At 39.5% G+C, this 19,148-nt stretch overlaps 1 protein-coding gene across 12 annotated transcripts in view; it reads left to right on the plus strand.

The window, feature by feature from the left end:
- The window catches only part of GRIK1 (glutamate ionotropic receptor kainate type subunit 1), a 466,650-nt gene extending 448,126 nt beyond the window's left edge, over nt 1-18,524 (plus strand). For 5 of the 12 annotated variants that reach the window (XM_059885294.1, XM_059885297.1, XM_059885315.1 and 2 more), the window contains 2 exons: nt 17,566-17,652; nt 18,062-18,524. In XM_059885294.1, coding sequence (XP_059741277.1) covers nt 17,566-17,652; nt 18,062-18,217 — 243 coding nt within the window. In that variant the 3' untranslated portion in view covers nt 18,218-18,524. 12 annotated transcript variants of the gene reach the window in all.
- Nucleotides 18,525-19,148: the final 624 nt, after the last annotated feature.

Raw genomic sequence — 19,148 nt, forward strand, 5'->3', positions numbered from 1 at the left:
AAAGTTATTAAAAAAAATCTTTGAGAGCAGTTAGCATCTCCTTAGTTTCAGTACTGAGCACATGTACTAATGCAAAGCAGTCTATATAAAGATATAAATGCAAATATTTTGAAACTGCACATTACCTCTATCAAAGTGTGTTTTGTAAAAGAATAGCTCACAGAAAATGATGAACAATACAGGATGACAATAAAATATGAAAATTTTTATTTTTCCAAATTAGGATTATGGTTGATTTCAACAGTCAGCCCTTTTGCCTGTTACTTTTAGCTTTGATAAAAAGTCACACCGAGAGTTTACTCTATTCTGAATTAGAGAATGGTGATTAAAGATAATTCCTTCAGAAACCTATGAGAATAAACTAAACACAAAGCTCATGCCCATTGTAGAGCATCTGGTACCCAATGAATTTAAAAATAGTTGGAATTTTGAAACTATGCACTATTAATGACAGTGCTAATTTAAGGCTCAACTATCAATGCCTTAAAATCCTTAACAACTTTAGAACACAGGGCTCTACATTTCCATTTTGCTCTGGGCCTTCCAAATAATATACCCAGTTCTGATTAATAATCTCATATGAGTCCCACTCTCTTTAAGTGGAAACATCTCCAAAGATGGGGATGATTGATTATAACCTAGTTTCATCATGAAAATTTTCCCGAAATTACAAAGCAATTGTGAGAACATTAAGCACCACTTTCCTAGACCTTGTTAGAGAAAACTGTCCTTAACTAAAAGGGAGAATGGACTGATCTGCTTTGTTTTAACTTTCAATTTGCTCTTGAGGTGTCTTGTTTTATGCAACTAATTTGAAAAATAAAAGCTTGTATATGTTATGCTTTAATGTGCTTCTCATAATTGTCATTTGATTTAAATTTTCATTTAAACACTCATTTTTTTGCTTCTGATTTATTCATTTTTCTATATTTTTCTCATTTCTTTTGCATGCAAGGCTTTTTGTTTCTTTTATGGACTGCAGTGTAAGCAAACCCATCCAACCAACTCCACTTCTGGAACCACTTTATCTACGGATTTAGAATGTGGCAAATTAATTCGAGAGGAGAAAGGGATTCGGACACAGTCCTCAATTCACACTGTGTAATCATTTAAAAAAAAAAAAGAAAGAAGGTGTACGTCAGTAGAAACTGTTTCTGCTAATTAGTGTTGTTGATGATATCTGTGTCTACTAAACATAAATAGCCATAACCCCCACCCTTGTTTAAGATAGCAAAACTCACGTACTCTGAACATTGAATTCAATGCACTAGAAACACATGTGCATTTGATGTTGAAACAGAGGTATGTTAGATGTATACAGACTCCAAAATATGTGCATTTACAGCAATTTGCTATACCATTGAGAGAATGGTTATCTTAGTTGTATTTTCATGTATTAAGATTAAACAACTTTTTCCTCATACAAAAGTAGGTTCAGCCATTCAGCAGTGCAAAGCATGAAAACAAATTGTTATTTTGTGGCAGTCTTTTCATCTTTGTGAAACTTTTCTCCCCTTTCTTTCTCCCAGTACCATATGCTCTGTAAAGCCACACTTTCCAACTATCTAAAGCCTCATCTTTTCATAACTCCTTAACAATGTTAATTTTTAATTCAAATTGAGTCTACTATTTGAAATGTATCATTAACACAGAGATTCAAAGATGTGTTAGATTTTAAAGATACAAAAAAAAAGGCCTAGAAAATGAAAACTAAACTTGAAACCTCAGGTACCACAGAGAAGAGCATTGGCTTCCTTGGCAGCTCAGAGGGTAAAGCATCTGCCTGCAATGCGGGAGACCTGGGTTCGATCCCTGGGTGGGGAAGATTCCCCTGGAGAAGGAAAGGGCAACCAACTCCAGTATTCTTGCCTGGAAAACCCCATGGATGGAGAAGCCTGGTGGGCTACAGTCCATGGAGTCGCAGAGTCAGACACGACTGAGCAACTTCACTTTCACTTTCAGGAAGACATAACATAGTCAAAGATGATCCCTGAGTAGGGATCTCTCAAGTAACATTTATTTGTAGAAATTGACAGTCTTCTGTATGTTCAGATAGATAGTATGTTCAGTCTTCAAGGAACTGTGATTTTTCAAGCTATAGATTATTTTTTGCAACCTCCGAGCAAATTCCTAAGCTAGAAATTGATGCCTAGCCTCTTGTATTTTCCACTCGCTCAGCCTCTTTCTTTGCACTGATGAACATCTTTTCACAAGATGTTATTTCATTCCCACCCTACTCATCTAGGATAGAATTTTTTGTTTTTGTAGCAATCTTTCTGAGCCTTGCTGCTTTCACACTCATTTCTCTGGATCCTTTGCCATTTTCAATTCCTTCCAAGTATACCAAGGAGAAGGACAAGGAGAAGAAATAGAGGGAAAAAAATTCCACTATACATTAGTTACAAAGCTCTATAAATTTATTTTCCACCTGCATTCAAATGCTATAAGTAATTTTCACTCTAACTGAGCTTGGTGACATAGAAAGCCAACAACATACTTAATTTGTTGTGACAAAAGCTGCCTGCTGTCCCTCTGAGCTTGTTCCTCTTCACAATGAATAGGGGATTTGAAGATGCTTTTCATCTTCCCTCAATACGGATCCATCTGTCTTTGTTCTTCTTAATGGGGTTACATTTTGACATTTGAAGTGATCCCCCAAAATATATTTCTCAGAAGTAGACATAGGCCATCTGTGCAATCATGTACCTTTTTGCCTTCTCTTTGCTTAGCTTTAAATGGGTTCCAATTTCTGAATCGCAAGTCTCTTCAATCAACTCTATATTTCTCTAGTAAAGCATGTTCAGGAAAGTTGACTCTCGCCATGATTGTTTCTCAGTCTTGGTTTCTTCTATAAATAAATACACTTTTAAGAAAATATCTATAAATTACACTAAGATTTATTAGCATTTATTTAGGTAAAAGCAATATACTGTTTGCCCTAAGAGCTCACATCCTCATAATAAAAAAAAAAAAATCAGATAATGGGATAAACATTATATAATTCATAATTCATTGATTCTACATATAGAAACCACAAATTACATAAATTTATTTTCCCAAGGACTATATATAATAAACCAAAAATGCTACTCAAAAAGTTCAAGGGCTATATATGAGGTGTAGATGATCAGGATTAATGGTAACAAAACTTACCTTTCTATACAGAGTATCATTTAAAAGTATGATTCAGAGGTTTGGATAAAATTAATATTTATGTACTACTTTACACTGTAAATAGCTTCCCAGGCAGCCCTAGTGGCAAAGAACCCATCTGCCAATGTAGGAGACGTGAGAGACACAGGTTAGATCCCTGGGTCGGGAAGATCCCCTGGAAGAAGACATGGCAACCCACTCCAGTATTCTTGCCTGGAGAAGTCCATAACTAATTCTGATAGTTTTATATTATTTTATGGTTTCAAAATGTTTTAACATACAGTAGTGTCAGTTTTGTCTTTTCCACGATTTTATTTCAGCTTTACTAACAGTCGACTCTGAAATAGACATGAGACAATGACCCAGAGTCCTAGAAGAGACTCTTAGAACAGTCTCTTAGAAGAGAATTTTCTAAAGCAGCCAAACTTAGGTTCAAGTTCTAGTGGAGCCACATACTGAATGTCTATAGACAAGTAACTGAATTTCTCAGAGCCTTGGTTTCTTATATGTAATAGAGGGGTATAGTTTCTAGGTCATATGGTTGTGTTAAAGGCGTGTTTGTGAAAATGACTCATTGGCCAAATCTCAAATTAGATTTTCATGGTTGAGTAACCAGTTGAACACCAGGAAAAATGTCCCTTTACTACATAACATTTCAGTATGTTTAGTATATTAGGCTGCATTGAGAATTTGCAACAAGTTGGAAAAGTATCCAGCACTTCCCAAACCTGTTAGATCACAGAATCTATATAGTAGTGACCTAAAGCATACTCTTATGTCTATAATAGGCACTCAGGTTGTTGCCGTTTCTCGATTCTAGAGGTAGGATCATTAATTCCAAGCAAGATATATTTAGCATTAAATATTTAATAAACCCTCTCTAGAGAGAAGAAGAAACTGTGCACATCTTTGAGGTAGAAATGCCATAATATTCAAATGATGATCTTCCTGTTTAGCTAAGTGGTAGGCCTACTCAAGATACTCAGGTAGGTAAGTTTCCTGCTCTGTCTTGTGACTTGTTCCTCCCTTGAGAAACTTCCCTTCATTTCAGACCCTGGTTTCTTACCTTCTCCTCTTTCTCCTTTCATATATGCTTTCAGACAACCAATTCTTCCATCGAGTAAATAACCACTAAGCCCACAATGACTCCAGGAGAAGTCACTGCATTTTAAGTGAATTTAGAAAAAAAGAGAGAGAGAGAGAGAACTTGAACATACAAGAAAATTTTAAGCTCTATTTTTCATGTCGCTGGTTTTCAGACTTCAGTGTACATCAGAATCCCCTGGGGAAATTATTTAAGATACAGAATATATAGTTTGCACCTCCAGAGATTCCTCTACAGTGAATATAGCCCAGGAATTGGAATTTTAACTAAATCTGATCATGAATGCTTAAAAGTAGCTGTGCACATTAGTTTACATAAAAATAGCTCAAATACAGCAATTTTTTTCTAAAATTAGACCATGTACATGACTTTTCTTTGAAATCATCTTCAAAACAAGGATCATTTTTTAAAGTATTTTTTCTTAAAAGAGTTTTTTCCCCAACAATCCAAAATACAATTGTTTTACTTAAAGGTAGTTGGTAAGCAGGAGTTTTTATTAAAAGTTATTTGAATATAGCAGTGTGACTTCAAATTAGACAGGAAATGTGAGTTTTTACTAACACTGGCAGATTATCTGTGGATTATACTCTGAGAAGGGCTTCTCGGGTGGCACTAGTGGTAAAGCATCCACCTGTCAATGCAGGAGACACAAGACAGGAAGATTCCCCTGGAGCAGGAAATGGCAACCTTCTCCAGTATTCTTGCCTGGAACATCCCATGGACAGAGGAGCTTGGCGGACTACAGTCCATGGGTCACCAAAGAGTCAGACACAACTGAACAACTGAACACAATCAAGATACCCTGAGAAACATTGTTTAAAGCTAGGAAGAGAGCAGGGGGGTATGAGAAGATTGTAAAGCAACTGTGGAGCATGTGATGTTGTCTAATTTATTTCTTAACAAGCTTGTATAGCCTCAATACAAGCTTTTGTCTTTTGCAATAAGGCAAAAAAAATAAAGCTTGTTTTGTTTCAGACTAAAATTATAAATTGAATTATCTTAAAGTTTTTCCAGCAAAATTGGAACTACCCAAGGAATACGTGGTGGATAGAGACTGTGCCTTTAGGAAAATCAGCTAGATTATATGACTGTAAACCTATCCAAGGAAAATTATTTCCAAATACCTCAGTGCATTTGCCTCACATTATCTTATGTTCTATATGAGCCATCTGTGGCAAAGCAGCAAAATAATGAATCCCAATTAGTTTCCAAACCCATGACCCTTACACTCTAAGGTCTATTTCCTAGTAAGCAATTTAAAAGCAGCCTGAACAGCCTTGAAAAGCAAATGGGAAACAAAACATTCTTACTTCTTGTACTATTTTCTGCACATCTAACTGTGCCAAATGGCATTATTAATTAACTCTTATAGATAATGAAAAATTTCTGCTTGACGCTGCAGTTTTAACTTGCCTTTAGGAACCATCTCATTATGCTTCTCACAGTTATAGAATTTTATGTCCAGATGCACAGGCATATTAAAACCATTTTTGCTTTCTAAATCTTCTCCACAGAGACTGGTATCATGGAAAGTGGGATTCTCCCTTAAGTTTTCAAAGAAATTCTATTTGCAAAGAGAAGGGCATTCTTGTGATAGAAAACCAACAATACAAATGTGCTATGTGGTTTCCACACCCTGCAGAATGCTTCATCGTTGTCAGCCCAAACGTGGCTAATTGGCCATACTGCGCTGCAACGCATTTCCACATCACAATGTGTATGTCCAGATACAAAAACAATGAGTAAAACCTGAGTGACGTAATGAAGCCACTGTAGTTCTCCCTAGTGATTATAATTTTAAATTTAGCTTAGCCAGAATTTTCTTTCTTTTTTTCAACTGGAGTGGTCAGACTTCAAATACTCAGATTTTTCAACTTCAAATAAGAATGTTTTCCTGATCACTTAGTCTTTACCAACCATAAGAGCTGGAAAAAACTACTGTCCGTAGATAACCTAACACAATTTGGTAATTTTGTTTTCTCACTGAAATTTGGCACATTATCAGATGCTTCCAAGCGTCCTTGACTTTATTTCTTCTATGGTCTGATTAACTTACTTAGCACACGATTTGGAGAAGTCTCTCTAATCAGGTTATTTCTGTTAATTGTGCAAAGAGGCTTTTCTTTGCCTGGAAACCCAAACATTCATTAATTTACAGAGAGGCCAAGAAGCAATTAGCATCCATTTAGAAATAACTTTTCCAGTGTACAGGTTGACACCACCATGTAAATCAACCCCTGAAAGACATCTGTGGCCCAACGGAAAGGTGAGTTGGGAACCACGAGCCAAAAATTCAGGTCCCTGGACCTCTGCTGAATCGCTGTGTCTCTAGGCAAGGCACTGCATAATACTTCCCTCCTCCTCAACTTGGTCATCTGTGGAATGAGGGGGTTGCAGTTAAAACTCTCTTCCAACCATGGCATTTTTTAAATTCTCACAAAAAGTGGGAAGAAAATTAAAGTGTAGAAGCAGAGGAGAAAAAAGCTTGGAGAACATATATGTGTGTGTGTATACATATATGTGTGTATACATATATGCATGCATGCATGTGTGTTCAGTCGTGTTCAACTCTTTGCAACCCCATGGACTGTAACCAGCCAACTTCCACTGTCCATGGGATTTCCCAGTCAAGAATACTGGAGTGAGTTGCCATTTCCTACTCCAGGGGATCTTCCCAACTCAGAGATGGAACCCACCTCTCCTCTAGTTCCTACATTGGGTTCTTTATGGTCTGCACCACCTGGGGAGCCTGTAGATACACACGCACATATGTATACACGTCAGTTCAGTCACTCTGTTGTGTCCGACTCTTTGCAACCCCAGGGACTGCAGCACACCAGGCTCCCAGAGCTCAGACTCATATCCATTGAGTCAGTGATACCATTCAACCATCTCATCCTCCTAACACAGCCTCTGAGTTGCCAGAAAGACCAAGCCCTCTTCTCTGTGAAGTGAGGGGACACATGGTATTAACTCAGGCTGCCAGGCAGAGCCTGGGCACATTTGAATGGGACCAATATGCAGAGGAAGTAGGCAGCCTCCTAGCTTATCAGAGGGGCTGGTGCAGGCTCAAGAGATGTTAAATGTTAAGTGTTAGTTGCTCAGTCGTGCCAGACTCTTTGCGACTCCGTGGACTGCAGCCCACCAGGCTCCTCTGTCCATGAGATTTTCCAGGCAAGGATACTGGAGTGGGTTGCCATTTCCTTCCCCAGGGATGTCCCAACCCAGGGATCGAACCCAAGTCTCCTGCACTGCAGGCAGATTCTTTACTGACTGAGCTACAAGGGAAGCCCAAAGAGATGTAAGGAAGCCAAAGATAAGCTAGAGGGTCAGAGATGAAAGTCACACTGACCTTTGACAATGACGCCAGAGAGGAAAAGGCACTGTTGGACACTTTGGGTTGGCAGGGAAACATATATTTTTGCCACTTCTAGGCAGAGAGCTGCTCGCCTCTGGCTGGCCACATGAGCCCCGCTGCAGCCTGCCCTCACTACAGAAACAACTCTGTTCTTTGGACAACGGGCCTGGTGGGTCACGCCCGTCTGCCACTTCTGTGCTTTTTCTGGGGCAGCTGCTCTTGAGAACAGTCAGAGGCCATGGGAGACCCAAAGACAGTCTCCAGCTGGCCCCCTGGTAGCCCAGGGACATGTCTCCACTCAAGTGACGGCTTCATCTGAGAGTCTGGGCCAGAAAGTGGGCACAATTTCCCCGTATTCTGAATCCCCCACCACCTATCAGGCTGTTTGCTTTCTCCTACCCCTTGGGAGTTTTATCCCAGCGCTGACAAGTGAGGGACCCTTCTCAGGTATCCCTTGGGGTTTAGGCTTTCCCATACCTGGTTGGATGTTTCTCCTTGAAAGCAGATACCGAACACTCCAATCTTCCCCACTTGGCCCAGTCATGTATACTGGATCCAGAAGGCTCTGAACATTTACAACTCCAAGTACCTTCTTTTTTCTCCTTTCAAACACCTGACTATTGTAATTAATAACTTCAAAGACAGCAATGGCTTCTATAGATCCATACAAGTTCATTTAAGAACTCAAAGCTGCAACTTTGACTAGTTTTTCCCCTGTGTCAGCCCTACCCTAAGGGCAATGCATATGAAAGCTCTCGCTTTAGAAGTAGAAAAAAAGAGGCTGAGATATAGAAGAACTGGAAAAAGCACATAGATTAGTATCAAAATGTTCTGCCTCAGTGCTAACTTCATATTTCAAAACTTTCTATGAAATCATCACTAATGTTAAAGGGAAATAAACTTCCCTATATCCTGAGACAGGGGTCCCCAGTCCCTGGGCCACACAGCCGCATGTGAGTTGGGGGCAAGCAAGCGAAACTTCGTCTGTCTCCCGTATAGCAGGCGGATTCTTTACCAGCTGAGCCACAAGGGGAGCCCGTCTGTATTTACAGCCACTCCCTACCTTTTGCATTGCCGCCTGAGCTTCACCTCCTGTCAGATCAGCAGTGGTATTAGATTAGCATGAACCCTACTGTGAACTACGCTTGTGAGGGCTCTAGGTTGTGTGCCCTAGAATCAGTCCTCGCCCAATTTTTCTTGGAAAAAATTGTTTTCCATGAAACCAGTCTCTGGTGCAAAAATGGCTGAGAATAGCTGCCCTAGGAGCTTGGGGATTGTGGACAGTCACACCAAGTAAAAAGAGAGAAAGAAGAAATGACATCACACACTATACTTACATTTAATTTAATGGAAGGAAAAAAAAATTCTAAATAAAATCCTTAAATAAAAGTGAACCCAAGAAAGATGATCCGTGTGTGTTTGGTGCCAAGTAACCCCGTGTCCCCCATGGATGTATATATTTTAGTTTAAAGGCCTTGGATAAGAAACAAGGAGTTCTGGAGCATGCCTTCATGCAAGAAATTAGAAGCTTAAATCTAGAATCTGAGAGAGCGAAAATGTCAGCAAGAAGCCTCAGGTCTGGGGACAAAAATGAAATACAGAAGAAAGAGGGTAAAAGGACATAAAGATGGTGAAAACATGGCATTAAAAGGAGCTAGGAAACATGAGCTATCGGTATCTATGTGCTACAGCCAAAGCAAGACAAGATAGGCCGCTAGGGGCTGGTCCCTGTGAAGAGCCAGTTTAAAGCATAAAAAATGCAGTGAAGCGGTCTGTGAAAGCAGTAGCTGCTGAGTCACAGGTGAGGAGAAGGGAGGGGACCACACTTTGACATTTTCATTCAGTGTTGAAATGTCCTCCACTTGAGAGTTTCTGTACAAACTCAGAGGAGAATCAACTTCCTCATGAGCTCCAGGGCACAATTCATCACAACCACTATTATGGAAGCTACCATGGTGACTCTCAACCTCATAGATCTGTTTTGTTTTTTTTTTAACTCCAAGGATGGTCAAAAAAAAGATGACCCAGGGTTTCTGAACAAACTCAGAAAACTGATAAAACTAGAGTAAATGATGCTCAAATTTTGAGTTCTAGGACACAGGAACTGCACACAAAGACAGCACATGCATTTTTCCTGTAAGACTCTCCTTCCTGTAATTCGTGTGGAATAATTGAAGCCCGATCTCTGTTCTCAGATCATCAGTTATCCTGAGAAGTAAAACACTTGTGCAGATAGGCAACCAGACTTCCAAAACCTTAAGACAGCAAGCACATGAGCAGGAGTCTTCTGTCATGTTCCTTGAACAACTTCTGGACTCTAGGCCCAGAACGTATTGAACATAGTAGGTTTACATCCACACGAGGCCTGAGAGTTTAATAACTTCAAAGGATGTGAATGCTTAGTCCTTCTTGTTCAAAAAAAATTACTGAGACACTGCCTCTGCTGACCGAGAAAATAATAACAATAGTAGCAATAATCACATTATTTCTCAGCAAAGTATTCCCTACTTATATCTCCTGATATTCTGTATTTTTCTAAGAATGGTTTTACAGCAAGACTTCAAATCACAGCTTGCCTTTAAGTTAAAGCCTATATATAAAATAAAAGATTTTTGTAGCAGTAAAATGACTTTAATATTACCAATATCATTCTCTTCTTCTAAGCATAAGGTGAAAATTTATTACACACTGTTACAGATCACTTCAAGTGTCTTTGAATAAGGAGTCTAATAAATTAAAGGGAGAAAACTATACAAAATGTAAAACCTGTATTATATTCTTGGGTAGGCCCGACATTCTAAAAAATAATGTGTCAGAAAAACCCCTGAAGTTATGTATTCAAAGTAGTTCTCCTAAACAGTACTAAAGAATGGAAGCACTGAATGCATAAAAATGGAATATACAATGAGAAATCAACCTGATATTCACATCCTGATGCCAAGTTTGCAACCAATATGAAAGCCTGTCCCAGATGGCTTAGGCTGGGTTCTTTCAATATTGTAAAGAAAAATCAAATCCAGGCACACAACTTTTCCTATGATATAAAAAACATTCTCCACTTGAGGTTCCCCCCCCCTCCCCGAGGCATTTTATTTTAGTTACAAAAGGAGAACTTAATTAGCTCCTCCCAATCCTTCCAGGAAATAGTTGCAATAATAGAACAAAGGTGTCAGGAGAGAATAATTTATGTTTGGATTCACAAGTGAAGTGAAAGTCATTCAGTCATCTACGACTCTTTGCAACCCCACGGACTGTCCATGGAATTCTCCAGGCCAGAATACTGGAGTGAGTAGCCTTCCCTTCCTCCAGCAGATCTTCCAGATGCAGGAATCAAACCACGGTCCCCTGCACTGCAAGCAGATTCTTCACCAACTGAGCTATCAGGGAAGCTGTACCAAGAAATCAATTATCACGGTTAATCCAAAGAAGGTGCCATGTAGTCAGCAATTATAAAGAGAAACAAGCCAGAAAAGGAGGTCAAACAAGGCAGGAGAAGGGAAGGAAAGGGGAGTTGATGGGAACACACCATACACACCAAAGAAGTGTACAAGAGGAAAGACTTTCTGCAGAATAAAGCAGTATCTCCTTTTTAAAAGACTTGGGATGTAGTTGCTTTACAATGTCTTATTGATTTCTGCGGTGCAACAATGTAAATCGACTATATGTATACATATATCCTCTCCCTCTTGAGCCTCCCTCCTATCCTACCCTGCCCCACTCCACCCCTCTAGGTCATCACAGAGCACTGAATTGAACTCCCTATGCTATACAGCAGTCTCCCACCAGTATCTGCTTCACCCACAGCAGTGTGTGTATGCCAGTTCTACTCTCCCAATTCGTCCCACCATCCCCATCACCCCCTTGGTCCACAAGTCTGTTCTCTGCATCTCTATTCCTGCCGTGCAAGTACGTTCATCTGTACCTATGGGTCCCTATTCTTTTAAAGCTACGAAAGCTATAGATCAGTTCAGTTCAGTCATGTCCAACTCTTTGCTACCCCATGAATCGCAGCACACCAGGCCTCCCTGTCCATCAGCAACTCCCGGAGTTCACTCAAACTTATGTCCATCGAGTCGATGATGCCATCCAGCCATCTCATCCTCTGTCGTCCCCTTCTCCTCCTGCCCCCAATCCCTCCCAGCATCAGAGTCTTTTCCAATGAGTCAACTCTTCGCATGAGGTGGCCAAAGTATTGGAGTTTCAGCTTCAGCATCATTCCTTCCAATGAACACCCAGGACTGATCTCCTTTAGGATGGACTGGTTGGATCTCCTTGTAGTCCAAGGAACTCTCAAGAGTCTTCTCCAACACCACAGTTCAAAAGCATCGATTCTTCGGTGCTCAGCTTTCTTCACAGTCCAACTCTCGCATCCATACGTGACCACTGGAAAAACCATAGCCTTGACTAGACGGACCTTTGTTGGCAAGGTAATATCTCCGCTTTTGAATATGCTATCTAGGTTGGTCATAACTTTCCTTCCAAGGAGTAAGTGTCTTTTAATTTCATGGCTGCAGTCACCATCTTCAGTGATTTTGGAGCCCAAAAAAATAAAGTCAGCCACTGTTTCCACTGTTTCCCCATCTATTTCCCATGAAGTGATGGGACCGGATGCCATGATCTTAGTTTTCTGAATGTTGAGCTGTAAGCCAACTTTTTCACTCTCCTCTTTCACTTTCATCAAGAGGCTCTTTAGTTCTTCTTCACTTTCTGCCATAAGGGTGGTGTCATCTGCATATCTGAAGTTATTGATATTTCTCCCGGCAATCTTGATTCCAGCTTGTGCTTCTTCCAGCCCAGGGTTTCTCATGATGTACTCTGCATATAAGTTAAATAAGCAGGGTGACAATATACAGTCTTGACATACTCCTTTTCCTATTTGGAACCAGTCTGTTGTTCTATGTCCAGTTCTAACTATTGCTTCCTGACCTGCATATAGGTTTCTCAAGAAGCAGGTCAGGGGGTCTGGTATTTCCATCTGTTTCAGAATTTTCCAGTTTATTGTGATCCACACAGTCAAAGGCTTTGGCATAGTCAATAAAGCAAAAATAGATGTTTTTTCTGGAACTCTTTTGCTTTTTCGATGATCCAGCAGATGTTGGCAATTTGATCTCTGGTTCCTCTACCTTTTCTAAAACCAGCTTGAACATCTGGAAGTTCACGGTTCACATACTGCTGAAGCCTGGCTTAGAGAATTTTGAGCATTACTAGCGTGTGAGATGAGTTCAATTGTGCGGTAGTTTGAGCATTCTCTGGCATTGCCTTTCTTTGGGATTAGAATGAAAACTGACCTTTTCCAGTCCTGTGGCCACTGCTGAGTTTTCCAAATTTGCTGGCATATTGAGAGCAGCACTTTCACAGCATCATCTTTCAGGATTCGAAATAGCTCAACTGGAATTCCATCATCATCACCTCCACTACCTTTGTTCGTAGTGATGCTTTCTAAAGCCCACTTGACTTCATATTCCAGGATGTCTGGCTTCTGTCTAGGTGAGTGATCACACCATCATGATTATCTGGGTCATGAAGCTCTTTTTTGTACAGTTGTTCTGTATATTCTTGCCACCTTTTCTTAATATCTTCTGCTTCTGTTAGGTCCATACCATTTCTGTCCTTTATCGAGCCCATCTTTGCATGAAATGTTCCCTTAGTATAGTGCTAGTTGAAGTTTCAGCTGCAGTCTCTAATAGACTAACTTCTGTTTCTCAGTTCCCTTTCTTCTACAAGAGAAATCACACACACACACACACCACTTTATCTTTGGATAGAGTCAGGAACAGCATGATAGCAGTACTATCATTTATTACTATACAAATTCATTTATCAGTGAATTTTCCCATCAAACATACCATCATAGTGATTCATTGTAAATGGGGGCCCATAAGCACAAAGATGATTACACGTTTAAATGACGAGAAGTGAAGTTAGTTTCCATTTCCTTCTTATAGATGAGCACCTATTGTGAACAAGATGCAAGCTGTCATAAAAACCTGTTACTACATAAATACCAAAGCATGTTATGGGCTGGGTAAAACAAGTAATAATAGGTGTTGAAAATTCTATGCTTTAAACATGCACTGCTGCTGCTTCTGCTAAGTCGCTTCAGTCGTGTCCAACTCTTTTGGACCCCATAGACGGCAGCCCACGAGGCTCCCCCGTCCCTGGGATTCTCCAGGCAAGAACACTGGAGTGGGTTGCCAATTCCTTCTCCAATGCAAGAAAGTGAAAAGTGAAAGTGAAGTCACAGAGTCTTGTCCAACTCTTAGCGACCCCATGGACTGCGGCCCACCAGGCTCCTCCACATTTTCCAGGCAAGAGTACTGGAGTGGGGTGCCATTGCCTTCTCCGTTAAACATGCACAGAACCTACTTAAACTAAAACACTGTTTATAAAATATTCAAAGGAATTAGTGCAAAGAAGGACATACAAAGGCTAAAATTAAAGAAATATCAACTTTTTACTGTTTCTCTGCTTCACACACACACACAAAAAATAGATGATAGATAGATGATAGATTGTTGCTATTGTTCAGTGGCTCAGTAGTGTCCTTTATGACGCCATGGACTGCAGCACACCAGGCTTCCCTGTTCCTCATCATCTCTCAGAGTTTGCCCAAGTTCATGTCCATTGAACTGGTGATGCCATCCAACCATCCCATCCTCTGTCATCCCTTTCTCCTCCTGCTTTCAGTCTTACTCAGCGTCAGAGTCTTTTCCAATCATTTGGCTCTTGGCATCAGGTGTACTGGAGCTTCAGCTTCAGCCTCAGTCCTTCCAATGAATATTCAGGGTTGATTTCCTTTAGGACTGACTGGTTTGATCACCTTGTTGTGCAAGGGACTCTACATACATTCGTAGATAGACAGATACATAGATCAGTAAGCGCCATAGACTTAAAATACTTTCAGTGATGTATAATGTTTTATTTTAAAGGCAGAGTAATTACTATGGGCCAGGTACTGTGCCTAAGTGTTTAACGTATGTCAGGTTAATGATTCTCATATTAGCTGTATGAAAAGGATTCCTCAGGGGAGTATTTTTCTTATTTGCTAAAAGCTAAGGAATAAATTCATCACATTTTTAGAAAAAAAAAAAAGAGAGAGGATTCTACTACTATTTTCAGTTTATAGATACGAAAACCGAGCCAAAGAAAATAATCACCTGTCCAGTAAGCTTAAACTTCAATTCCAGCATTCTGACGCCAGGGGCCGACTCACAATTATAATTCATGGTCATCTATGTAGATCCATTAAAAACATGAATTCCATCTACCAGAGAAAAACGGGACAGCCCAGGATCCAAGCTAACCAGGGGGGTTTCCAGTCTGCAAAGCACTGAAGGATGCTGCTGCAGTATCCTATGTCTAGTTTCCTGTCTCTAGAGCAAGGCAGCTAGTGGGCATTTTTATGCTTGATAGTATCTAGCAAAAGAGCTTAGAAATTTACACCTTCACGCCTTACCTGTTGTGTGTGTGTGTGTGTGTGTGTGTGTGTGTGATTGTATGAACATAAAGGAGCTCATAAAATCAAGTCTGGAAGTAAATGCTTTGGAAAGCTACCATAATTTGGATCCTACTTCAGAAGCTCAGTCTTTATATGTTACATGTATTTTCAGTTCTTAGATTACAATAGGCAAATTGACTCAGGAAGACAAGCCTCTCCCAAGCTACTCTGGGCTGAAAGATGACCTTCACACTTTCATTTCCTGTGGATATGAGAATGTGTGGTTTTTATTCAAGTTCATGGCTGGGAGGGGCCTTAAAGGTCATCTTGTTTTGTGACTATAGCAAAAACTTGGAAGCAGAAAGGTCAGCCCCAATATCTTGCCATTTTCCTTTTGACAGTTGGAGACAGAATAAGAATCAAAAAGAAATCATAGTTTATGACCAAAGACAGAGAAAGCAGACCACTGATAAAATGATATTTATATGCCTTCTCACACAGGCAGCAAGAAATAAATACCCAGGGTTAATCAAAAAACAAAGAAGATGTTTGCTGTATTTTCAGGCAATAAAAAAATTGGAGGGGGAATTGGTTTTGTTTTTAAAGAAAAATTTGATTGATTCGTATTATCAAGATAAGATTTGTGATTGCCCCTTTACCCAAAATAGGAAAGACTTAAGAGTCCCTTTCTGGTTGTATCTCCTATATGAGCCATGTCTATTAACAGAAGCCCAATTTGGTGGTTTTCTGTGCAAAACAAAGTGATTTGTCTAAAATCAAACATCTGAGGGACTTCCCTGGTTGCCCAGTGGTTAAGGCATAGGCTTCCACTGCAAGGGGCACAGGTTCAATGCCTGGTTCGGGAATTAAGATATAACATGCCACACGACGTGGCAAAAAAAAAAAAAAAAGTAGAGAAAAATACCAAGCATTAGAGAATGCAAATGAAACAAAAGATTATAGTTCTTAACATATTTCATGAGGAAAGAATCCACAGAGAGCTCTTTATAATGATTTAATTAAAAGAATTAAGCATCATGGTGTGGGAGATTTCAAGTGAAAGCTGTTAAGTTTGAGGAGTCAAATGAGCTGAGTTCAAATACAAGCTCTTTAACTTATGAATCATATTTCTTGGGCAAGTTATCCAATACTTCTAATAGTAAGTTTCCCCACCTATACAATGGGCATAACAACTCCTCTAAAGCTGTTGTGCGGTTTATGTGTCACAGAGTATGTAAACTCCTTGGCACACCTTCCTTCTCTCTCCTGCTCCCCCTTCCATCTTAGTGAACTTTCTGAAACCAGAAAAGTCCTATGCAAAAACACTTTCTTCCATTCAAACAAATTTCTGAACAAAGCTTGCAAAACCCCAATACAACACTGTCTAACACAGCGACACTATAAAATATTCATTCCATCTTAGTAGCAACACATAAATTCCACGTCACATAAGGGTACAAAAATTATATCTCATTTGTGACACGCTTGCCGTTGCATTTTTTGAAGTATTATTCGTGGAAAACATTTCTGAATTTTCTTTATGAGGTGTGACACCCTCTCAATTCACTAACGCCACAACTTACCATTTGAAAGAAAATTAATATGCGTGACCTGAATTTTCTTTTTTTTTTAGTGCCATAGAAAAGTGGAAATGAAATTCAAATCCTATAAACACTTAGGTATAAAAGAAATAAGAACGGATATGCAAACAGCTAGTTTTTTTAGAGGTGTGAGCCTGGTAAGCCAATAATTTACACCTAGGATCTAAATTTGTTAAGTCTGATTCTCAAATCAAGTAGAAGAATTAAAAATGCTGCTTGTTTCAAATGCACTAGCTTTTTTATGGAACAAAGTAGGGTATCAATTTTCAGAAAAACATGTTGCTCTTTGATACAGAAGGACCACAGAAGACATTCTGTACTCTGCACACATAAGACACCACTTTCTTCCTGTCAGGCACGCACATCCTCTAGAAATCAGCTGGTGGTACATGATCATTTGGCTTTCAACTCTGTCCATTTTGTGAGTTAATGGTCAAGGAATAGTGCTTGCACTTCCATAAACTTTACCAAAGGCTTTGGGTTTTTAGAGAGCGTTTTAGGAGCAATCTCTTCAAAAACAACACTACTTTGTAGAAATCCCTATACAAGCAGAAATTTGTCACTCAGAGATCTTCTCTTGGCGGGAAGAAATGATGGCAAATTATGTCTTATTATGCTATTTATATATTGTGCATGTGAACAGATATAGCATAATTGTAATAGATACATCTATGCACATATATGCCATCTGCATATGCATAACTTTTTATACTCATAATTCCATTTTCTTTTCATATTATGCCATCATCTCTGCTGTGCAGTTCAGTACCATATTATTTTCATTTCAACCACAGCTGCATCATTGCTGCTGCCAGATCTCTGTTTGTTTTGTTTATTTATTTATTTATTTTTTTTTTTGGAGAAAATATAAAATTTTAAATTGTTTTTTTTTTCTTTTTTTTTTTATCAGAAAGGAAAGTCATCAAGAATTAGATTTTATTTTAGGAACAAAGTAAGGTTTCATGGGAGAAAAAAACAAAGCCTTGGTGTAGAGAAGGTTTGTTCATTTTCTATAGCATTACTGAAGTGTCCGTATGCCTTGATAATCCTATCAATGTTTGGATCATCTCACTGGGGGAAATGACTTAATTTAACTCTATTTTGGTGTCTCCAAAAAGGTAAGTTTTCTATTTTGAGAGCCTACCTGGGTAGTTTTCTGCTACTTCATTTGTGAATGAAATCCCAAAATTTGCCCAGCTGACTTGCCAAATCTGTTTCCCCCAGTAGAAAAGGTGGGTGGCCAGTGGGTGGAGGAGGAGGTGTGGGAACTGGCTGGGGATTCACCCTGTAACAGAGTTAACCATCAACCAATACCTCATAATCCTAAAAGCCTAGACAGGAAACAGATCAATGAAGGCTGGAGACAAGTGGATCAAACTGATGCTCTATTATTTCATGTCCTCTAGTGTCTCTCTTTCAATGCCATCATGGAAGAACTGGGAATCTCACTCAAAAATCAGAAAAAGTTAAAGAAAAAGTCAAGAACTAAGGGGAAATCATCCTTCACAAGTATCCTTACTTGTCATCAAAGACGAACTCAGAGAAAAGAGACGATGGCGTGAGCTGAGAACACACCTGGAGTAAGCTTTCAGGAAGAAAAACATGCTTACTGCAGGTTTTGGAGAAAGGATTTCTAACAATGGTGCAACGTTTTACATACATCTATATGCATAACTCAGATTATGGCTACAGATACAAGAAATACAGCAGTTTAAAAAGCTCAGATAGACTGAGATTACGTGGGAAGTGGCACGGATTCTTCTGAAATGGATTTGTATGCTCACTTATTTTACCTTTTCTCTTTCATCCCAATAAATTGCTGTGTGTGCTTTCTAAGTAATAATAAAACAACAGGGTTTTTTTCCAGAATGAGTTTGAGTGTTGGTTTGTTTCCCATCACTTGCTCTGATTCACAGTGTTTGGTTTCCAAGTGTTATCAGCTGTCAAGTTTGCTATTTTGATGAATCTTCTTATCTGCTCAGCCTGACAAAGCCATTTCTGGCTGTGTTTAAAAAAAAAAAATCTTTTTAGTTTGTACCGAGTACCTTGTTTTTCTAGCAGAGTGAAACCATTCACCTTTGTGTTTTAAAATCTAAGTTTATAAGTAGTTTGAATGGTACTTGGATCAGTGACTATAACATAAAAGGATGCAAATAAAAATAAAAGCATCCACCACATTCAAGGCACCCTTCTAGGTTCTGGGGATACCATGGTGGACCGTATCTGTTTTCCTCACCGTGGCATCCCCAGAACCTAGAAGGGTGCCTTGAATGTGGTGGACGCTTTTAATTTTGGTCCCTGCCCTCACACAGTTTACAGTAAAATGAGAAAGAACAGCATTCTGTTACCCAAAGTTGGATTGCACTTCCTCAGTGGAGGTCAGAAGCTGCCGGAACACACAGGGCGGAGTATTTAACCTGGGATGGGACAAGGAGGTCTTCCTTGAGGAAGGCACAGTAAGTCCTCTACACACGAATATGTTCCCTTCTGAGA

Source organism: Bos taurus, chromosome 1 (assembly GCF_002263795.3).
Source record: "Bos taurus isolate L1 Dominette 01449 registration number 42190680 breed Hereford chromosome 1, ARS-UCD2.0, whole genome shotgun sequence".
Taxonomy (NCBI): Eukaryota; Metazoa; Chordata; class Mammalia; order Artiodactyla; family Bovidae; genus Bos; species Bos taurus.